Below are 23642 nucleotides of genomic sequence, written 5' to 3'. Positions count from 1 at the left end.
GAGCCAATGTTAAAGTGTAAGAGAGCACTAAGCCAAATCCTCCACCATCATCATGTTTTCATCCTTGCAGGGGGAGGGAGGGTTGACTACGAGGCAAAGTGGGGGGAGAAACAGACACACACGGGGCCTAGTCGCCACATCTTTTCATGCGAAGAAGCTGTGCCGCTAAACCGTCAGTAATCCGTATTTATTTGCACCCAATATGTATTTACAACATTAAGCGAGTTTATGTGTAGACGAATGAGATATAGGTGGAACAACCAGTAGTAAACGGGTCTGTTCTTCTCTGTCTAGCTCTCCGGTGCATTCGGGCTAACTAGCTTGCTAGCTAGGTTAGGTGGCTAAACGTAGTTAGCTATAGCGCTTAGCTTGTTTTAGCAGTCAACACTAGACAGTGCAGTTTTGCCAAATTATAACGTTAAACACCCGTTTTCCTTAAGCGCCATGCTGTGGTCTGTAACAACATTGCGGTGCATGTTCGAAGAGGGTAGCTAACACAAGCTAACACATTAGCTGTAAGGTAGGCACAGACATTTGAAGTGTTAGCTATCAACGGTAGCCAGTTTACGAGCTATGCAATGGCTAACGTTAGCTTGCAGGAACGGTGGTTTGTTGCCATCTGTCTGGGCTCCAGCTATTTAGTGGAATGGGACGTTTTCATTAGTGCGTTGACCAAGTTAACATAATCAGTGTTTGGTCTAATTTTTTGTCTGTTGTTTATTTAATAACCTGGTGTATTTGTGAAGGCATCAGTTTAGCAGCTGACTGCTTCGCAAAGTCCTTCTATAACGTTACATCAAATGCCAAAAAATGCATCGAATAACGTTACACATATTTCTATTGACAAGCATACAGACAGCTCATAACCTTGCAACAGACTGGGGGGTATTAGTTTTTGTTTTACATTATTTGTGACAAAACGGGCATTCTCTGTGCCACATCATTATCTTATGCTGAGCGTTTTCTTCTGTTGGAATTTCAGACCCGTTTTTGGTTTCCCAAAACAACTCCGGCCCGGGCCTCAGTCCGCGGTCTAGAGTTTGATAGCGGGCTGTTTGAGACGGAAGCTTGACGGTGTGTTGCTGCCAGCCACCCCCGTACCCCAGCCACCATCATGGGAGACAGCAGAGGTGAGAAAATAACTGCACTGATTTTGTCATCAGCAATGCAACAACATGAGTGCCGACCAAAACTTGCATCTGGAAAGTAATGTTGATATTAACAATATCTTTGCAAATTATACTTACACATTTGCTATCATGACTGGTGTAAAATCAGGCATATGGAGGATGTGGGTTGTTGCAGACAAAGGATTACTCAACTCCTATATTCATGATAAAATATCCTAGCTTTTAAAAACACATGCCTTACAGCTGGCACAGTTGACCTGTTTAGACCTCTCTGTCTTGTAGAGCTTATTTGAACTAAGTCAGTAAGGGTCAGTTGTCCAAACTACCATCCTGCTATTTCTCTAAAGCAAAGTATGTTTTAATATCATTTGTTTATTTGAAATGCCACCCTAGAGCTGAGGAAGGTTCTAAGATGGCAAAAAAAGGCAATAAAAGAAAGTCAGAATTTGAAACTACACCCTCCTCCTGAAGCTCTCCCCTCTCTGTCCTAAGCCCACCCCACCAGACAATCATGGGCATATGCAAGCGCTTCATACAGTAACCCGGTGTTTCCCATACATTGATTTATTTAATCTTATTTCATTGTAGAGTTGCACACAGCACATCCATTCACCCCCTCCTCACCTGTTAAGAATTAAATAGGTAGCCACCCCATGGTCCTTCCGCCTTGATCCCACCTGCTGTGAACTGCTTTGCTGGGAAGAGAACAGGCAGCAGCTCTGGAGACCGACTGAAGGTCGGCAGGTGTATCGGCTTAAAAACGGCCAGCAGCAGTGCTGGGTCTAACCTGTGTAATGGCAACAATGGAATGGTTGCTGATATGGCAGGGAGTTGGAGCATTATGGTCCGCTGGAGCTGGGGTTTGCACTAGCTAGATTCAGGTTTCCATGGTGGTTGGCTGGGAGTCTGTCTTCAGAGCTGCTGGTGAATTTGAAGCCACAGCTGTGAGCCTTTGGCTCTGGTTAGCAGAAAGCTAAACTATCAGCATGATCTTCTCTCCATTTCTGAAAGGCTTCATCAATATTGACATGCATTTTCTTGCGTTAAATGTCTGTCTCTCTTTTAGACTTTCTTTTTGATAAGTCAGTCCTCCGTTTTTGGGTTCCTTTGCAGTGTAGACAGTTGTTGCCAATGCTGGGATAGCAGCTTTCTCTGTAGGATTCTCTGCCATTGAATCAGGCTTTCACCAAAGGGACATACACACGCATCTGCATTTGTAGAATAGCCAATAGGAGCGCCCTTTCTCTCAATTGACTTGTGATTGACCAGAGTCTCAAGTCATGGGCTAGATTTTTTAAGGCCTGAAAACAGAGCCAGGAGGTTATGCTGAGGTCTGGTTTTCTCTCAATCCACTGGAATTACAATATTCTTAAAGTTTATTATGGGACTTTTGCCCAGTGACACCAAAATAAAACTGTCTACCCCAGCTTTAATATTGCTGTCTCTTATTGTGACTGTCTTGAAAAACCCCATACAGTATCATAAGGGCAGTGTATCAGCATTGCACCAGCAGGCTTTAAACTTCTCTTTCCTCACCAGCAAAGTAATGGAAAACCATGCCAGTGTTAATGACGAACTCAACATGTTTGGCTTGGCCACAGAGGACTCTTCACTCATCTCATTATGAAGTCATTATTCCTTACAAGTGCCTATTCAGAGCACTTGATGAAATGTGTTCCACCAGTGTCAGACATTGACAGAGTCTTGTAAGGAAAACATACCTAAAATTAAAACTGAGGAAAAAAGACACATCATCAGCATTTAAAAGCATGATTCCTTGCGTTTGTTCAGTTGATAAGTGTTCACATGATATTGCAAGCACAGTCCTCCATGGACCACAGTGGGTAATTTGTGTGAGCGTATGATTGGTTGATTTCTTTCCAGAGTGTTTTTGATGCAAGAAAAAAAGATTAGATCAGACAACAACCAAGTACACAGCCTGAAGCAGTGAAAATGCAGCACACAGGCAGCTGCAGAGAAAAGCCAAGACAATACAAACCACAGCATAAACAAAAATAAATAAATAAACCATTTGGTATCATAAAATCAGATCAAAGTTCCACCAGATAAAGATCACAGATCCAAAGAAAGGCTTCTAGAAACTGAAATTAATTTCTTCCTCATGATTGCACGGCAGTCAGATTAGATAGAGTAAATGCACATCTCTGGTAAACCTAATTTCAGGTGCTGTGTGAAAAATGATGATAAATCCTGAAATACTGAATAACTACTCAACCAAATCTTTGCCCTAGTTGTTCAGTATAAAGTGTAGAATGCATTAAAAATACTGCAAACCTGCAACATTTGATTGAACTCACTCTACCATTGAAACTCAATGGTAAAGGCCTAAGACACAACAGTTCCTTATAAACAAAAATAAAACATACAGTGGCAAAAGGCAAGGCTTCTTGGTAGAAGTTAACTACGGGTAGATTAATATTTTTGCAACTATTGGTTTTATATCAGTTTTAGTCTGTGCCAGTTCATTATTAATATTTTTACAGCTTGTATTTGATTGATAATTGACCTACCATATTTGAATTGAGCATGAGAATTACTAAAAATGATCATTGTATCACACATGTATTACCTTTATTAAAAAAAAGCTTAGCCTTTTTTGCACCACATTATTTTTTATAAATGATTACATAAGCTATTTGCGTGTTCTCCCACTTGCTGTCTCTTATCAGATTCCCGCAGCCCAGACAGCTCGTCTGTGTCCTCCCCTCCATCAGGACAGCGCTCACCTCCACTGGTTCCCTCAGCTGCAGCTTCCATGACCTCCCTGCCTCCCATCACCACCACTGGAGTCAACAGCCCCATCAGTAGCATCGGCTCCCCCTTTTCTGTTATCAGCTCTTCACTGGGCTCGCCATGCCTACCTGGCACGCCATCGGTGGGCTACGGCCCCATCAGCAGCCCACAGGTAAGGAAGGACTTATACTGCAGGAATATTATTTGAACATACATTTCTGCCCATGCAGTTGTTTTATATCATACGATTTGCTGTAACGCCAGTGTGTTTACAGTTTAAGATTATCTTGATTGTTGCTTGCTACAACCAAAGCGACTATTAATCCAAGACCTGTTATATTACAATGAAATATCAAATAAATTACATTGAAAAAAAATGGTATCTTTAATTAAATATTTTAGTATTGTAATTGTTGACAGAATGGCTGTCATTTTATGTCTGTCTTTGATATGAGACCATTGATACTTTGCTACAGATCTTTGTTACTATGGTTTTGCCCCCACTCCACTTTTTCTCTTTACCTTGATGTTTACGTGTCAGATATCAGGAGTTTTGTTTTTAAGACCTTACCTCATCTCAAAGAGTAATATAAGAGGTGAGGCAGGGCCTAGCTCGGGGAACTGAAAAAAAAAAAAAAATAGTAAAAACAAAGGGTACATACTTGACTCTGACTGTGATGCTTTGTTGTTTGGTCTTTGTGACAATATAAACAAAGTCTTTTACTTTCTTACAGCAGTAGAAGGATAGTCAGGAAAATCCTCTAAAAAACTCCTTGTTGTCATTATGTTCACCTTCTCTTCTATTATTCTTTCAGATCAACTCAACAGTGTCCATGTCAGGGCTCCATGCAGTGAGCAGCTCAGATGACGTGAAACCTCCGTTGGGCTTGAAGCAGCTGTCGTCCCACAGCCCAGGGCCAATGCTTTCCCAGAAACGCCTTTGTTCCATCTGCGGAGACAGATCCTCTGGTGACTAGCCAGCTTAAATCTAACACAAGTTTTCTTTGCGATACCTTTGAGTTCGGGCCATAAAGTACAAATAATTTAGAGTCCCTGAGATACTTAAATTAAAACAAATTTCATCCCTGTTGTTTTACTTCTACGGCTCTTTTCCTCCCTCCTTCCCACGCCCTCCAGGTAAGCACTACGGTGTCTACAGCTGTGAAGGCTGTAAAGGCTTCTTCAAGCGCACAGTGCGCAAAGACTTGACCTACACCTGTCGGGACAATAAAGACTGTATGGTGGATAAGAGACAGAGGAACCGCTGCCAGTACTGCCGCTACCAGAAGTGCCTGGCCATGGGCATGAAAAGAGAAGGTGAGCAAGCAGGAGCACTTCAGCACACTGGGCTGGTTCTCAGCCCTTTTTGCTCATGACCCCTAAAAATGAGGCCATTTCACCTTTCCATGCACACAATTTTAGGTTTAAATGCACAAACCATGCATTTAAACTGAAAAACAAAATTAAATGATGATTTCATTTTGGTTTTTAAAGGCGGTTTAGTTGATAAGTTATTTGAGAATAATTATATAGCTGACAGAAAGCCGTCAACAAGATTTCCTAAATTTTGCCGTGGTGTATTTGTTAGGGATAGACAGATAAGCCTTCGATTTAGCTCAGCACAAAGTCATGAGTTGTCCACTCCAACTCTGGTTCATCCAACAGTAGTTGAGGAAAAAAACCCAAATGTGTTGTGGTTCTACTCTTATAAAACTCGTCAGCGGTGATGTTGACTTATTGGCTAATTTCTATGTCTCTGGAGCTAGAACAGATTTGTTTTCTCCATCAGGTTCATGTTTGGCAAGTGTCATTGACACTACTAATAAATAGCCCAGTACTCATATTTAGGGTTAGGGGTTAGGGTTAGTTTTGCCAACTTCTCTTTGGGCTGACAAATTCCTGCAAACACACCAACTGTTTCCCAGCTCAAGGTCTGACTCATTCAAACTCACCATTTCAGTGCTGGACACATTATGGGTCTCCTTTTCCAAAGGCTCCTCCAAATGTGTAGAGAAACAGCAATCCTCTTTTTCCCCAAACTGGGTGACAAAACTAATGTACGGTATCCTTCATATCGTGTAATCCATTGAACTCAGTTAATTTCTGTAGAACCCAAAAGGTATCCACTGCCCCCTTTGCAGTTTTTTCATGTTTTTACGATGAAATTTCTATTCTTTTTGCTGACTATCGATGTCAAAACTCTTAAATTTCCCCGCAGTGATTCTGCTTTTTGTAGGCACTGTGAAGTGTCGTGTTTTGGCAATCCATGTCAATTGGAAGAATCATGAAACCATGTCATATTTACCTGGTGTCTGTCTTCAGGGTACCATCAGTCACCAGTAAATACATCCAATGATTTCTAGCAGTCTAAAAGCACTTGTGTGTTTCATTAGCAGCTATTAAACTGCAACACTTTTCACTACATTCCCAGTATGTTTAAAATTAAACATCAAACTTTAAAACTCTTGTCAGAATCATGAAATTGCCTGAGTTTACCACCCAATAATTTCATAGTTTGTCATAATTATATTAGTGACAGGGATAGTGTTGATGAAGTGATGTAGCTCCTTTTTATTCATGTAATACTCAAAGTGCTTTGTATTTAAAAGTAAACAGGTACACTCACAAACTACAACTGATCTCTATGTAACATCATTCCAGCATCTTAAGAAGAAAATTGTGTTAAATCCATTTTAGGCCAATCAGTCTGAGATTATCTGCTGCTAAATCTGTTTGAGGTGAGTAGTGTAGATAAGAGCTTACTGTACTGCACATTGTGCTTCTCATATTGGAAAATTGTCTGAGGGCTGAATCCCCTAGCATATCACGATGCTTTAGTCTTAACTCAGTTCTTGTTCAAGAAATTGCAGAGATTTTTGGTCACTGTTTTTATTAAGCTCGGCATACACAATCAAATGTCAGCCTGTCTCTGACCCAATTTTTGAGCTGTGTGACTCATTTTAGAGTACGACCGAATTTCAGCTTTGTCAGAGGTTGTTTGTCGTACAGTGTACAGGAGGAAGCAAGGACCGATCATGGCCAGATCAACTACATCTGACCCGCCATGGGACATTGGGATCAGTTATTCATTTTGGTTGGCCATCATTAGACTCTTGCACACTTGAAGCAGAGCAACGAGTTGATTCCCCAAGATCAGTGCCTTTTTTTTCTCACTGGCCCTGGGCAAAGTGCCATGGCGACACGACACTTCACATGGATGCAAAATATCTAGGCAAGGTTGGTCAAGCTGTGGCAACAGCATACGTGCCTCTTTGATGTTTTACAACCGACATGAACAAGAGGATTGTTGGCAGTCATACATTATTGTGAATAACTAGAACTGCAACGATTAGTCCATTAATCACTTAGTCGATGGAAAGAAAATCTCCATCCATTTCCAAGAAAATTAATCCCCAACTATTTTCATAATTGATTAGTCGTAATTGGTTAATCTTCACTTCTCAAGCAAAAATGATAAACATTTGTGGGTTCTAGCTTCCCAAATGTGAAAAAATGTTGCTTTTCTTTGTCATTTGTGATAGTAAATGATGTATGATGTAGAAAATGTATGATAGTCTTTGGGTTTTGGCTTGTTGGTTGGAAAGAAGAAGCACGTTGAGCTCAGGAAATAGTGATAAGCATTTTTTATATATATTTTTTACATTGTATTGACTAAACAATAAATTGATTAATCTTCAAAATAACCGGTAGATTAATTGATTATGAAAATAACCCTTATTTGCAGCGCTTTTGTGAAGTGTATTGGTGTAACGTTACAAACCTCTGCTAGCAAACAAACGTCTACCTGCCTTGGAGCTTTTAAATGAATCTTCATTGACAATTGTAAATAGCAAGAACTAGGGATGTCCCGATCTGAACAAAGGTGTTTTAAACTTGAAGATTTTGTGCACAGCAAATCCCTGAGTGCAACCATTGTCAACTCTCCTACTCTCTGCTGTCTGTCAGTCTCTCCACTTTGTGTGTGTAAGAGCAGGGGCTGAGCCTCGCCAATGCGTAACACCACACATCCTGAATGATGAAAGTGGTTGTTTTATGTTATTTAGCTCATTTATGTGCACTCGTTTCATTTCAGCTCAGTGTGAGAGCCAATCTTGTGTTTTCCTTGTTTGTCATCTGTGGTGCATGGTGTTTAACCGCAAACACTCAGGATGCCACGGCATATTTTATAAAAGCCCTGCGAGCAAATGGGCAATTAAGATAATGTAATCCAAGCAAAAGTTGTACAGACAACTAAAACAAACACGTAACAAAACACTGGAGTGTACTCTCTTAAAGGGATAAAGACATTCCCTCAAGACAGCAACAAGGCCAAAAGAGAGTTCTTGTTATTTTATACTATTCTATTTTGTAAAGAATTTTTTTTAAGGAACAGCTTGGATGCTGGGGATTTTTTTCATAATTCATTGAAGAGCTATTCAGTTGTCAAGCTTATACGTATATTGCATTGATTTTAAGAACGGTGCTGAAATGGTGCAGCTGTGTTATCAAGGACAGTATAAATATCGGATCGGGACTTGGTATTAGCGGATACTTAATATTGAATGGCTCAAATAGTGATCAGGGGCAAAAAAGCTTGATCAGAACATCCCTAGCCAGAACACTCTACAGCGGTCCATTTCATCGTAAATTATACAAGTACAGTATGAGCACTCAGGTTCTGGCCCAACGATTTGACCGTACATTGTGTGCACATAATTCTTGAGCTTTGGCTCTACATCTTAGATGATTTACTCGTACAGTAGGAGTTAAAATTAAACAACATTTCAGGCACAAATCCTCCAGTGTATGCCCCGCTTAAGTTAATGCAGATGAAAGAAACATTCAAGGCAGCCACTTTCTGTGGCAGATACTTTCTATGTAATCTGCCTCAACCCATCAATGAAATTACACCTAATCCATTAATAGTCATAAATGATAATATCAGTGTTAATATTTTTCCTGTGCATTTTAACTAAGAGAGCGTCAGTAATATTTGTAAAATAGGGGATAGAGAGAATGAGTACAGAGTGGTAGAGAGGGAGATGGGGGTGGGTAAGCCTTGTAAACACTAACCCCCTTTCCCCCTCTCTTCCTCTTTTTGTTTCCTCTCGTTCTCTCTCTCCCCCCCTCCCTCCTTCTGTAGTGGCCAAGATGAACGACAGATGTAAGGAGAAGAGGGAGGGAGGGGTGTGTGCCTGTGTCTGTACGAGTGAACGAGAAGCAGAGAGATATTACATTGCATATCTATGACAGGGAGCTAGTTAAAGATGTTTTTCCATAGTGTGTTGCCAGTGCTCGGGGGTGGACCAGTGCCAGCCTTGAATCACTTTCCCATAACTTGTTTTAAACTTGATAGATCAAGGGAAAGTTTGCTGAGTATGCACACTGCTTTTAATCATCATCCTACTTTACTGTAAAACTACGTGTTTATTCCCACCTGGTTGCTGCCCAGTAAGGTCACAGCTGCTACAGTCAGCCACAGAGCATTTCTGTTCAGGGACATTCATTTTCCTATTTAGGAATACTGCTTATAGAGGAAGGGTAGATGTTAATTACATTTCCCATCAAGATTTTGAAGTCAGTCTTGACATTCAGAGTGGCAATTTTCTGTCAGGAGCTCACATCTAACCATCCATGGCCTCTGGCAGGCCTTTTGTTTTTCTGTATCAAATACAGACACCAAACAATGCAGATTGATGATATCAAGTAGATTAAAATCAAGAGTTTTCAAAAGTGTTTGCTTGACATTAAGTGCACTAAACAAACTAGGATTCAAAATTTATTCAACTTGTTAAATATTTAGACAGACACGTCAATGATCAATAATTAAGTCAACATCAAAATAAGACAAAAGGCTTGTTTTTCCCTTGACAAAGGCTTTGTTGAAACCATGGATAGATGATGTTTTCACAGCACGACCCACAAATATTGGGTATTCGAATCATAAATGAATCACTTACAGTTGCTGCTCCTGCACAAATTCTGTTTGCTGCTATTCAACAAATGACCAAAACTTAAAAAAAATAAATAAATAAAGATTAATTAATTTACAAACCTCATTGGAAAATGTCAGTTGGTTAATACAGTGACATTTTTACATATTTGGACACTGACATTCTTTGTTGTATGACAGAGCTATCAGCTTGGGTGTTTTCTGGTGTTTACATTTGTATTTGGTGAACAGAGTAGACCTGTGATCCTAAACATACAACCAAAGCAACCAAGTGTGTAGGGCCTAACGGTGGGATGTTCTTGACTCACCAAACCAGTTACATAACCTCAGTCTCTGTCTACTGATGTATGTGGGTGGTAGACTTTCGCTAGCCTGTGACTGCAAAAGATTTCAGTTACTGTGTATAAAAATCCCACAAAGTTCATTTAAAGTGTCTGAAACACTGTTATAGGAGAGTTTCCGAAGAACCTTAAAACGGGGGGATTTATTGAAATTAATTGCACTTAAATAAACCTGATAGCTGTTGTCATTCAGCAGTAACCTGAAGTTATATTTTCCAAGACATAGTTTCCCTAATCTGAGTAAGGGGTTTAGCAAAACCTTGGATTTCTTTTAAGAAAAAAAATCCTTTCAGATTATCAATGTCACATTTCATAATTCTTGCCTGAATGTTGCTTTAAAATAAATAGTTGATAATAATGATTTCTGTTCTGTATGTCTTAATGGCCCATTGCTGCAGTGGTAGTGGCAGCAAGAAGTATGAAAGACAGCATGAGAGACTTTGAATTTATTATGAATTGTACAACTGTCTTTTTTCTTTTCTACTGTTATGTGCTTTTTTCTTTTTTTTTTCACCCATTATTCATTTTCATTTTTAATTTTCCCCTGTTCTTTTTGCTTCTGTTTGTGTGCCAATCTCTTGCTACACTAATCTTTCTCCCTCATTTCTCCTAATTGTCAACACATTTGTGTTAATCCCGATTCTACTGCTCGCATTTTATCCATTTTGTTGTCTGGTGGCACATCCTTCCTACTAATCCTTCTGTCATGTCCTCATCCTCTACCTTTCATTCTTTCTTTTGCTGTGTGGTTCTTGTTGTCTTTAATTATGTCTTATGCTCTCTGAAAAACCTCCCTGCCCAAACCTTTTGCATCTCCATTTGATTTCCTTTGCTCTTGCACCTTTCCTGCTTCTCTGTTCTTTCATTTTGACCTCCCCTCACCCATCCTTCCCACCCACATTTTCTCCTTTTTGCTCTTTCTACTCTTTGTCCCTTCTTCTCCCTTCTTCTCCTTCATTGTTTTCCTCTGTGCTCCTCTCGGTCCACCCCAATCCCCCGTCCTGCAGCTGTCCAAGAGGAACGGCAGAGGAACAAGGAACGAGAGGGCGAGGTGGAGTCGACTAGTGCGGTGAATGAGGAGATGCCAGTGGAGAAAATATTGGAAGCGGAGATGGCTGTAGAGCAGAAGACAGAGCTTCATGCAGATGGAACTTCAGGTGGCAGCTCTGTGAGTAGTCTGGATGGTGGAAATAAGCCATAAGCTGTATATAAAGCATATAATGATCCTTACATTCGCTCAAAGACTGCAGGTTTATCACACACAGGTTGATTGATGAAATAATTCTAAATAATCCTCTAAATCTGCTTTCTTCAGCCCAACGATCCTGTCACCAACATCTGTCAGGCAGCAGATAAGCAGCTCTTCACCTTGGTGGAGTGGGCTAAGAGGATCCCTCACTTCTCTGAGCTAGCCCTGGACGACCAGGTCATCCTGCTACGTGCAGGTAAGTCTTCCTCGAAAAGGTTCAACAAATCGGTGAGCGTTTCCTTCTGTTCTTAGTTCTGACCTCTGTCTTGTCTCCATATAGGGCTGTGACGGTATGGATTTATTCATACCAAAAAAAAGCAAGTAAAGTGAAAAAGCAACATATCACTGCAGCTTGGTGCAGTGCTATCTAAAAGTTTTAATTTTTTATTGAACTTTGCATTGTCCCTGCTGGCGCTTGGTGCTCTACACACAGAACATTATATGCATGTACATCATGAATTTTACTGTATAATTCTCCAGTTTATCAGTGAAGTGCGTGAAATACACTGTAGACTGGATTCTCTACTCAAAGTGACGGGACAGCTGAGTCATGGACATTCCAACGTGGGTTGAATGTGCATTGATTGTTTATTTTTATAAACAATGATAATCTGGTCTTAGTTGTCGGTGTCCAGGCATAGTCGCGCTCCCTCTTCCTGTTTTGCGGTTCTCATACTCATACAACAGAAGATTCATCCAGTAACTACATTACTATTGGCAGGACATCTGCAACATCAGCGTAGAGGATTGTGATGTTTATTACAACTTAAGTAACATCTGTTGTCTTAATGCCCAGACACATGAACACACCACAAAGAGTACAGCCGACGGCCAACTAGGATGAACGTTCTGCATGAGAGGCAGTCAGTCTCCACACCAGCAGATGAAGGTAGTCTGTATTCATCGTTTAAAGGGGAAACCGGAAGACCACGTTGACATTAGTTAAAAAGAAGACAAAGAAAAATAATCTTACCTTATGGAGCAAGTTTGCTCTGGCATCTCTCTCAACTTGTTTGTTTACTTTCTTCATCCCCATTTCTCTTCTTGTGTGCTGAACTAAAATGCCAATCAGAGTGATGGACCTGTTGTTGCTGACACCAATTCAACATACGGAATGGGCCAAAAAAAAAAACACCAGCAGGGCCCGACGAAGGGCAACAGTGTGGGACAAACCGCACTGACTAGGGCGACAGATGCTCACTGACAGCCCAAGTTAAATGACAGCCAGCCGTCAGCTTGGTGTGTCAGGGCCTTTATGTTTGATGCACAGTTTTGAGTCCGCTCACAGGGCAGCTCTAGTTATCGTTTTTGCCATCATGACACGGCAGCTTTCAGTGTTGATAGACTATTACTCGTGGCGTGTAACCAGCAAGTTCTGTGGGTGGGACTTTCAATGCTACAGTGTGGTGACTTCATACTCCATACCGTCACAGCCCTAAACTCTGGATATTTTCTGTGTTCGTTTTTGTAAGTGCAAGTAAGTTTTTAGGTTGCACTCGCACAGCACAAAAATAAAGGGAAAGTAAAATGCCAGTGCTATCATATTCTACTGTAGCACCATCATATAATTCTCAATACAGCATTTGGTCTGTCTTGTGTATGTAAATGTTGTTTCAAAGAACATTAGACACTATCACAAACACTGCAAATCTAATCTTTTACACTGCCAACAAGTGTAGTTTCAAACAAATTCTTTGATACTTTGCCAAGAAAACATAAACTTAAATAAATTTGTTTTTGTGTTTGTTTATTTTTTCAAGGCTTTTAAGTTGGAAATTGAAGTGTGCAGGTTTAATCCCCTGAATGTTGTTATTGTTATATTGTCAGGAAATCTGGTGGAGACCTTTGTCCCTTTTTAGTAGAGAACTAAGTGTTTGGGTATTAGTTTTCCTTTGTCTCGTATGGGTGTTGAAAATGAAAAATTTTGAGGGTTTGATCAACAAAATTAGTCACATGTAGTTAAGTGTAAGGCTCAGCTGGTAGATCTAAGAAAAGATCAGTTTTTACAAAATAATGTGATGAGAGATCTTCAGTTTGCTTCATTAGGACCAGGAACATTCAGTCGTATTAGGTATTAAGAAATAAAAAAAAAAAAAGGCACAACAGTAGAATATTTAGACATGTGAATTCAATAGAAATATTGAGACACTAACTCTTTAACAGGCTGGAATGAACTCCTGATTGCATCGTTCTCCCATCGCTCCATCTCGGTGAAGGACGGGATTTTATTGGCCACTGGCCTGCATGTTCACAGGAACAGTGCTCACAGTGCAGGTGTTGGAGCCATCTTTGACAGGTAATACACAGATGCATATCTGCACGAACAATATCGCTCTGAAAAACATTCCATATCAGTGATTTCTCCAGCATTCAGATTTTTGGCTATTTGACACAACTGGAGAGGACATGCCACCATAAACAATATTGTGTTTTACTGGAGAATTTTAGCATAATGAGATTTAAGTGCTTTTTCAAAGGCTTTCCTACTTCACTTAGAATGGATCTGCTGCTTCACCTACTTTTAGCCATAAATAGATTCACCCTGAGAAGCCAGGTAAAAGGCCACAGTCTCCTTATGAACTGAATCCATCTGATAAATCCACGTCAGACCTAAGAGCTAGATGAAGAACTTAGGATACTGTGTCCTCATCTTTGGCTGGCTGCAGCTGCTGTGTTCTGTGTTGGCTGTGGCTGAGAGACTTTGCTTCTTTAGTGCTGCCTGTAGGGTGACAGCGCATGACGGGGAGGCTGGTGACTAATGCTTACCCATAGACATGCATGCGTGCACACAAATATACACACAGTCAGTGGCATAGCACCTATTGCAGCATTTGTTAATGTGATAATGGCTGGCAAAGTACACTCTTAACGTGAATATATAATAATCCCTTAAAATACTTAAAAATGCATAAATGAAATTACATCCCATTATTGTGCAGAATGTTGAAGAGGCCATAGGTATACATTTTGGTATAATATTTTCTTTTCTGTTGACAAATGAATAATTGTTTTTGTGATCTTATCTTGAAAAAATGACTATTGTTATAAAATAATTATAATCTTCACCAGGATTGGGTTAGCATAAAAATGTTCAAACTGGTTTGATATTAAGCCAAACACTGGTCCAGACCAGTATACCAAATTTTACCAGTGTCGCACTTGACTGAGCAGCCGCTCCCAAGTGGAACATAAATACACATCCCAACAGTGAACGAGCATCCAACTATAGAGTTGCACCGCCAAATATCTGAGAATCAGCCGCTCATCATCCATTGCAGTGCTTTTAAAATGAGAGACAGAATTGAATAAAAACCGAGTGTTCGTCAAAAGTTCAGCTTACAACAGCACCTCACTTGCTCTCAGCCAGCAAGGACACCTCTTTTTTTCAGCTTCAAATCTGAAATGTCGCCACATTGATGCAGGCTAACTGTGCCATGTCTCACTCGTCGACGAAAAAAAAACAAAACATGAAATTTCTAGTAAACAAATACAATGTGCTCCTCTATTCCCTCTGCCACCTCTTCTGAAATTCGACCTCCTTCATGTTGCCGGCCTCAGCTTGACAGATAAATTGCACATAGTTGTCAGACACTCGTGGCTCTGTTAGTTTGTGTATAAACGAGCATATTAAATTAATCACATTGTCAAACTGCTTATTACCAATGCAATACAAGTTGCTGATGAAGGCTACTTTTTAATGTGCCAGAACATGGCATAATGACAAATGCCAGTTTTACCGGTTAGCATAAAATCAAACTGGTTTAAGCTCATACACCGGACCGGACCGGCCAACACTAATCCTCACATAAACTTTTATTTTTTGACCATTAGATTCAAAGCACAAGATTCTGATAATCATCTGTAATCCACAGACATGACGCAATCACTGCCAGTGTTTATATCTAATCAAAGGTCACAACATTGTAAAATAAGTTGACTAAAATTAGTTTAATGTTCTGCCCCTTATGTGTTTTCTGTAGGCTTTTGTATGGTTGGTGGCCACAGGTACTCTGTCAGTCCAGAGTCATGCACTTTAATATGTGAAACAAACTTATTAGTTTGAGATCCTGAAGCAGTTATTCTATTATCACAGCAAAGCAAGACACAAATATGATTACAGCCATGGCCTCTCCAGCTATCTGCATTGTCGCATCAACCATCAGTTGTTACTTCAAAATTGAAATTATTGAAGTTTTTGAAATTGAAATTTTTCATGTCACTAGAAACCAGTATTGAAATAACTCAAATCGTAACATGTTTTGTTATTGTTGGTAGGTAATAGTTGTTTTATTATATGTTATTTAATGAAGATGTGACACTACATATGCTGTAATAAATGCTTGTTCATGTTATAATGGGATGTTATTGCATTATCCAGGTGTAGGTATTGGCAGGATTTAATGAATTTCCAGTGCTTCGATTGAGACCAGTTTTCCGTTCATTACATTGTCACCTGCATTGATTAAAAATGAAATCCACAACTTGATTACTTTTATTTAAAACACCAACTACATCACAATGTGTCAATTCACTGTTAATTACACAGTAATTACATTGTTATAAAGGGTCAATTTTTCCTAGAAATCCAGTCAGATTTACAGCAAACTAACTGGGCTTATGGCAAACGGCTCAATGATTTTCCTCTGGTACTTAATAATTTTCTCATAGCACTGCTCTCTTCTAGCAGCAGCCTTTGTTTCAGCTTCGCTTTAGCATCTGTTTGAAGCTACTGAATCATATTTTGTCAAGGAGGGTGTAAATAATAAAATATCAAAATGTAAGTAGGCCCTGAAGTGCAGCAACCTTTAACAACACAACAGCTTTTGCAGAGACCACAAATTAACAAGACAAAACACAAAATTTCAGAAAACTCAACATTTTACAAATTTAAAAGGTTGGGTACCCACTACCTCTGTCATTCTATGCAAGGGGATCTTCCTCAACCCAAATACCCCCAAATCCAGGAGCAAAGGACGTACGACAACCTGTAACAGATGCACACAGAAAAAAGCCAGCACACCTTGCCATTTTGTCAACATACATACACATAGTGACATTTTAGCCATCTAATTAACTACAAGAATGACGAAGATAGAAGGCACCTTCCTTTCATGATTTGTTGTGTTTTCTGAAATGTTGCTGTTGATTTCTGTTATGTTGATTTGTTTTGTGCGTTGTGAATTGTTTTCTTAAATGGTGTATTGTGCACTTCAGCGTCTCTTTTTTTTAACACACTAGCCACATTTAAGTGAAACTTGCTTAAAGTCCAACTGAAATCACATTTCGTCATCCCTTTTTGTAGTACAAGATTATGTCAGCATGTTTTTGTTCACCACGCTAAGGTGTAGGAAATGTGTGTATTTGTAGGTTCAATAAGAAGGACATACCAGCAGGAGAGCAAATGTTGGTTGTTGCTTTAAGTCTGTGGCTCTTGTGTTGTGTAGCAAGCTGCTGTCTGGCTCAGTGTGACTCTGCTCTGCCTGTGATAGAAAGCCATTGTCACTGCTTGATGCAAGACTTGATTGGCTGTATTAGATAAGGTCGCAATAAACATAGACAGGTCCCGGAACAGCTGCAATATTACGAAACTAGGAGGCACCATCATGAAACCAAAAACTAGATATAAATTTCTCCCCTCAAAATAAAGCTCAGGATGAGTGATGTACAGGACATAAATATATGTATAATGTAGCAGGCACAAAATGTAATCTAATCTATCAAAATCAGTTGGACTTTAAGTTACTTTCCATGATGTATGACAGTTTAAGCCAAATTCACACTACATGACTTTCAGCGTCACCCGATTGTTTTACTTTTAACACTGCACAACTTGCTGACTTGCGGGGCAACCTCTAGCTCAGGTCTAAGTTTGATTCTGACTGGCAGCCCTTTGCTGTCATCTCCCCTCCTGCTCCCACCTTTCCAATGTACCTACAGCTGTCTTGCCATTAAAGACAAAATCACAGAGATCATAATCTTAAAAAAACAAAAAAAAACTTGCTGACTTGTAATTGGGAGTGTCGAAGTGTTTATTTTTACACTACATGACTGACTGGTGACAAGGGGTCACACACTACAAGGTCTTTCACTAGAAGGGAATCCCAGACAAAATGTCATGCGATATGCCAGTTGAACCACAACCCAGTGTCAGGTAGGGTTACTATAAAATGTCAAGTCAAAAAAGTGACAAAGCAGCGTTTAGATTAAGGGATAAGGCTAATAACTTACAGAAACCTTGCGTACAATAGACCACCCTCCACCTTCTCTTCCCCTCTATTTCTCTCCCTCTCAAGCGCGCACACACACACACACACACACACACACACTGGCAACACTTGTCTGTGTCTTCAGCCCATGTCTTATGCTTTCATTGGCTGTAGCTTGCAGACAAAGTCCCTGAAGGGTCCAGATATTTAGCCTGCTAGGTATCAGGGGAGCATCTGCTATGCATCAATAAGAATCGCAGGTCACACTTTTGAACAGTACACATGTAGCGCGCAAGCTCAAATTTGCAAGCACTAAACCAGCACTAATTTGCCGCTGATCAGGGGCTTTTGTCAGGGAACTCCATAAACTGTTGGCAAGCAGAAAGTCTGGGCTAAAGTCGTGTAGTGTGAACTAGGCAATAGTGTGGAGCACTTGTTAAAGGTTGAGGATTAAAGCTATAGTTGGTAACTTTAAAAAATATATAATTTCGTCAAATTTACTGAAACTGTTACTATAGCCACACAGTAGTTAATGAGACAGATAGTCTGTGAAAAATATCACTTCTCTTACACGTTATGCCTTTAATGGCATTTACTAGAGTCCACAGTGGCTGACAGAAAACAACCAGTCAGAGCCGAGGAGTCTCTAACACAGCTGTCAGTCAGGTTTTATTGCTGATCAAATATGAATCAAGAGTCTGTTGCTGCACTGCCTATTTCTCTCCTCAAATGTTTTCAAAAACATATTTTAGTCTAGTTTAAATCCAGCCAGTGGACAGTATTTGTTTCAGCTCAACTGTTTCCAACATGGCAGCTGGGTCACAAACTTTCTCATTTTACAGCTAAACAGTGCACTTAAATATTTTTCTGAAAACAATTCCGGTGAGAAGCACAAAAACAGAATTTTGATTCATGTTTGTCCAACGCTGCCTAGTTTGACCGCAGTTCATGAGCACTGATTGACATGATTGACAGCTGCATTCAACACTCCTCAGCTCTGATTGGTTGTTTTCATTCACATGCAGTGGATTCTTGCAAATGCCATTACAAGCAATATAAGAAGGAGGAGGCAAATGATTGTTTTCACAGACTATCTGTCTCACATAATACTGAGTGGATATTGTTACACTAATATGACAAAAAGTTATTTTTACAGAAGTTATCAACTACAGCTTTTATAGTTTTTCACTCACGAGCAGTTTTATGTTACTAATGTTTTCCTGCTGTTATGCATTTGGCTCAAAAGATTTATAATAACCTCCTTTGTGCTTATTTTAATATATGTCACTATGAATGGTGCTTTATGGAAGACTACAGTTTACAATGTCATAAAACTGATCAAATGTTTATCAGAGGATCACATTTATCACTTTAAGTGTTTGGGTGCAGGTGCAAGATAAATCAGTGAGTCGAGAACAATCATCATACAAACTGCTTTACAGCAGTTTTAAATGTAACAGAAAGGTTCTACCACCACGGATTTTCACCATGTGAAATCATGTGTAAGAACCGACTAAAAACAGACAGAAAACAGACAGAATTCTGCAATAACAATGTAACTGTGTAATGACATTGTAATAACACATTGTGGTTGAATACACAGGGTGCACAATGCCGAGGTTGGGGCCATATTTGACAGGTAATTACGCCACTACACAAACACTTTTCTTAAACCCCTCCTCTTGAAACAAACACAGAACCAAAACTAGAAGGTTGATGCTTCTAGGCTTTTCCGCAGCTTTGCAGAAGGCAGCCAGTTTTCGCTACAAGATATTCTGAACAACATCCCCCGAGAATTGTTTGACCTGATCACTCTGGGAACTATAGGGATATATGGTTTAAATGATAATGACAAAGAGCAATACTGTATTTTGAATTCGTATTCAGCACTATATTTGGTTTGCGGCTTTGACTGCTAAAAGCCTTGTCCAATTGCCTGCAGAATACTTTTCATCTTTTGCCCGTTGACAGTGCCTCTTCCTCCCAAACCAAGTGCTTGTAGAGCCTTGCCAGACCATAATGAGCAAATCAAAATGTGTGGGCTGGCTTTGCAAAGCTAGCTTTCACAGGGCATTAGTAGTGGGATAACCATACTGTATTGTTCCAGTGCAGGACGCTGTTTTACTCAGTCAGGCCAATTTGTGTTTTGATGCCCTAATTTATCGTTGAGTTTTTTGGAGGTATTGTGAGACCTTTTTAATGATACTCCCTTTGTGGTAGGAAGTGCCTGTTTTATAACATTAATGACGTACAGTCTGGGTGTGTAAAAAAAAAATCTTGGCAAAGCACTTTATTGTAGGCTTCAGTGGTGCCTGTTAAGATGTCAGTTTCTGATGATGGATGATGGAGTTGCAAATAAACTTTCTCTAGTGGTCATCACTACTTTCCCCTACTCCATAGATGGCACACACCAAGCCTCTGTGAGGGGAAACTTTTTTTTGTTTTGTTTTGTTTTTTTTTAACTTTGATCCTATTTTCAGATGTTTTTGTGTATTGGTGACTCCTGGAAACAACTATTTTTCAAATTGGAACAGTATGTAACAAAAGTGCTGTAAAGGGGACAATGTAACAACCCAGGGCAGGTGCACCCTTTTAATTTACGTCCACTTGAAGTGCTTGTTTTTGCCACTGACAGGCTCAGGATTGTTATTATGAGTGTCAGAGAAATGAAACACTTTTCTGTACCTTTCGCATGTTCCAGTCTGTTTTGTGTCCAAGTCTGACTATAGGACAAGTCTCAAATCTTGTAGAACCCACAAGACTGACTTTAACACAGAACAGAGCAGAGCAAGCGAAAAGTATGCAAAAAACGTTTAATTTTTCTGTAGGGCCTTTTCCGTAATGTTGTCAGACACTCCTAATAACAACCTGAACCTGTCAGTGGCAAACACAGTCACATTTAGTGGACTTAAGTTGACTGGCACACCTGTCCCGAGTGGTTACATTGTAGCCTTTTGACCCGCTGCCGGCTGCAGCACTCTCTTAATGTTGGACCAATTTTAAAAATTATTGTTCCCACGCGTCACTTCGACAGAAAAACATGGGAACATAGGGTCCAGGACTACAAATTATTGCGCTACACATCTGATGAAGCTTGGTAACTCCTTTGATGAAATTTTTTTTGATATGTTGGTAAGTTGGAATTTATTCTGTTTCTGCCAGGTTAAGTTTTGTTACTACTGTTTGCAGGGGTTGCTCTCAAATAACTGGACAGCTGTCTTGTTTGCTTAGGTTTCAAGATTTGTAGAGCTGCTTTGACAGGAATTGATCAACAGAAAATTAATTTGCAACTATTTTGATCATGGAATAATCCTTTTAGTAATTGAATGGGCAAAAAAGACAAAAAAAAGGCATTGCCTACTTTCATGCTTCTTAGATGTGAGAATATGATGCTTTTCTTTGTCATACATGATAATAAACTGAATGGCTTTGGATTTTTGGGCTGTTAATTGGATAAAAACATACCAAGACATCACCTTGGGTTCTGGGAAGTTATACAGGGCATGTTTCACTATTTTCTGACCTTTTTATTAACAAAATAATCAATCCAAAAAATGGGCAGATTAATTGATTATGAAAACCATTAGCAGTCCTAAAGATTTGTGAAGCATTTTAAAGAATAAATGGATGGCTTTTAAAGTAGAAAATACAGCACTCAGATTCCTCATCACTCCCTCGCCCTGGCCCTTTCTTCATTCTCGCACTTGACATCTCAAGTAAACAACTTGTCAGAGATGCGTGCGGATAAAACAGTGGTTTTAAAATGAACCCAACTCTGTGGCCAACCCTTACATGAGCCAGTTTTGAATCCTTATATCAATCAAGATATTGAAAAAAAACAATGATAATGGTGTCTTTATTCCCTTTTGTAAATTAGAACATTCTTGTAAAATAAAAATTGTGTTCAGCCACTGAACCCTGACTGCCATATGCTCCTTCTTTCTTGGAGTCATCGGTTGAGGGAAAGGTAGAAAATTATACTAAGTTAGATAAACTGTGTGGAAAAAGTGAACTTCTGAAAGTTAATAGGAAACTATAAAGTTTTTACTCTCCAGCTGTAGAAGATTTCATCATTTGACTCTTTCACAGCAACTTACACACATTTGCTAGCACATGTAACCATAAGTGCAACAAAGACAAGCAACCCTTGAATTAATAAGAAAAAAGAATCAGCAACAGCCAGAACTTTCCACCGTTTGGTGGCAGCAGTTTGCCACCCTTTGTTTGTTTGTTTTCGGGTTGTTTCCCTGCAGAACCAGCAGTTCAGCCATGCCCTGAGTTGTTAGACCTAAAGCTATTTCTGTACATTGAGAAGTAACCTTAAATAACAATGTGATTACGGAGTCTGGTCCCTCTCTATTGTTCTTACTCTCTTATTCCCTCCTTTTCTTCCTCTTGTTTAATTGCTTTCTCGCTCTCTTTTCCTTATCCTCCTGTTCTCCCATCCTTTCCCTTGCCTCCTCGCTCTTCCCTAACCTGGCATTGCTTTCAACTGGGATTTCCCCCTGCAACTTTCTTCTCCTCTCTTTTCTGCAGGGTTTTGACAGAGCTTGTAAGCAAGATGAGAGACATGCAAATGGACAAGACAGAGCTGGGCTGCCTTCGAGCCATCATCCTCTTCAACCCAGGTATACAGAGGGGTGAAAGGTTGAATACCATGAGGAGCATACCATAAAAGACCCCAGACAAAACTGGACAAATCCATGTCTGAAATGGGTTATGTGTAATATGTGTTTTTATTCCCGTATAGCGATAATATATATGTTTTCTGTTTTCACCTGAAGATGCCAAGGGTTTGTCTAACCCCAGTGAGGTGGAGCTCCTGAGAGAGAGGGTGTACGCATCGCTGGAGTCTTATTGCAAACAGAAATACCCTGATCAGCAGGGCAGGTAGGCTGCACGCATAGACATACCCAAAGAAGTCTTTCATTACTGGAAAGATTTCTTAAGAATGGTGCTACATGGTCAGAGAAAAAGGGCTGTGGCATTCAGTTTTGCCCAAGAGGTAGAAAACCTGCAACTACCAGGATGCACTGCGCTGCATTGGACAAATAGCTTGTTTTTATTTGAAAGAAAACAGTATGATGCCCACTTCGTGTTCAAAACAGTGTAAACAGTGTACTAACATATGTTTTTGAAGAAATTGTAGGTGAGAAGTAGGCAGGCAGTAAAAGAAACTGGTTTATATTTGATTAGTACTGCCTAATTTTACTGTTTGATCTGAGTTTGAGAGAGAGAGAGAGAGAGAGAGAGAGAGAGAGTGAGCGGTGGTTCTTCTGATCTGCTTCTATACTCTTTGTGTCCTAATGCAGAAGGAAGTCTGTAGTTTGAGCAACTCTAGAGCCAGCGATAATTGGAGATCTGGGCACTGACAAGATGGAAACAAGTTTAACATATTTAATTTACACATGCTGTCCACATTGTTATGATACAAAGCTGGTTGAAAATCAGCAAAGTATCCCTTAAAAAGTAAGAGGTAAAGTTGTTGGTTTTGATGGGTGGCACTGCTGCTAAGACTTGTTTCTTTTGTCTTATCAAAAGAAATCTTCATAAAATGACACTCCACACATCTTCTGAATTCTTGTTTTCAGTTTACATGATTGATGGATCTATGCTAATATCTCACTTTACTCTCTATCTTACCCTTCCCTACATCATCCAGGTTTGCAAAGCTCCTCCTCCGGCTCCCAGCACTGCGCTCCATTGGTCTTAAGTGCCTGGAGCACCTGTTCTTCTTTAAACTGATTGGTGACACGCCCATCGACACCTTCCTGATGGAGATGCTGGAGGCGCCTCACCAGCTCACCTAGAGGAGCCAGGTTCGGTCCAGTCAGGATTCGATGCACACCAGGATTACCAACACGTCACCCCAAGTTGGGTCGCTGGCTCCTCTCATTGGGCCTCACTTAACTGCAGCACCTGCTGGTTTTAATGTACCGGCTCTCACACTTGTACACACACACAAAAAAAAAACCTCAAATATTCCCTATCACTGGCTAATTATCTTCA

At 39.9% G+C, this 23642-nt stretch overlaps 1 protein-coding gene across 4 annotated transcripts; it reads left to right on the top strand.

Moving 5' to 3' along the window:
* Positions 1-66: 66 nt before the first annotated feature.
* Positions 67-23642, top strand: rxrba (retinoid x receptor, beta a). 4 transcript variants are annotated; one of them, XM_033636217.2, is made up of 13 exons: positions 82-172; positions 983-1130; positions 3821-4056; positions 4700-4853; positions 5022-5201; positions 9028-9048; positions 11186-11346; positions 11494-11623; positions 13591-13723; positions 19237-19272; positions 22170-22261; positions 22418-22523; positions 23296-23642. In XM_033636217.2, the coding sequence occupies exons 2-13, from the start codon at positions 1115-1117 to the stop codon at positions 23441-23443; spliced, it is 1413 nt and encodes a 470-aa protein (XP_033492108.1). In that variant the 5' UTR covers positions 82-172; positions 983-1114; the 3' UTR covers positions 23444-23642. The 4 variants fall into 4 exon arrangements, with proteins under 4 accessions (XP_033492111.1, XP_033492108.1, XP_033492109.1 ...); XM_033636218.2 differs by lacking the exon at positions 9028-9048; XM_033636219.2 differs by lacking the exon at positions 19237-19272.

Source organism: Epinephelus lanceolatus, chromosome 16, assembly GCF_041903045.1.
Source record: "Epinephelus lanceolatus isolate andai-2023 chromosome 16, ASM4190304v1, whole genome shotgun sequence".
Taxonomy (NCBI): Eukaryota; Metazoa; Chordata; class Actinopteri; order Perciformes; family Serranidae; genus Epinephelus; species Epinephelus lanceolatus.
The sequence above is the reverse complement of the archived record's forward strand: the minus strand, read 5'-3'. Positions and strand labels throughout refer to the sequence as shown.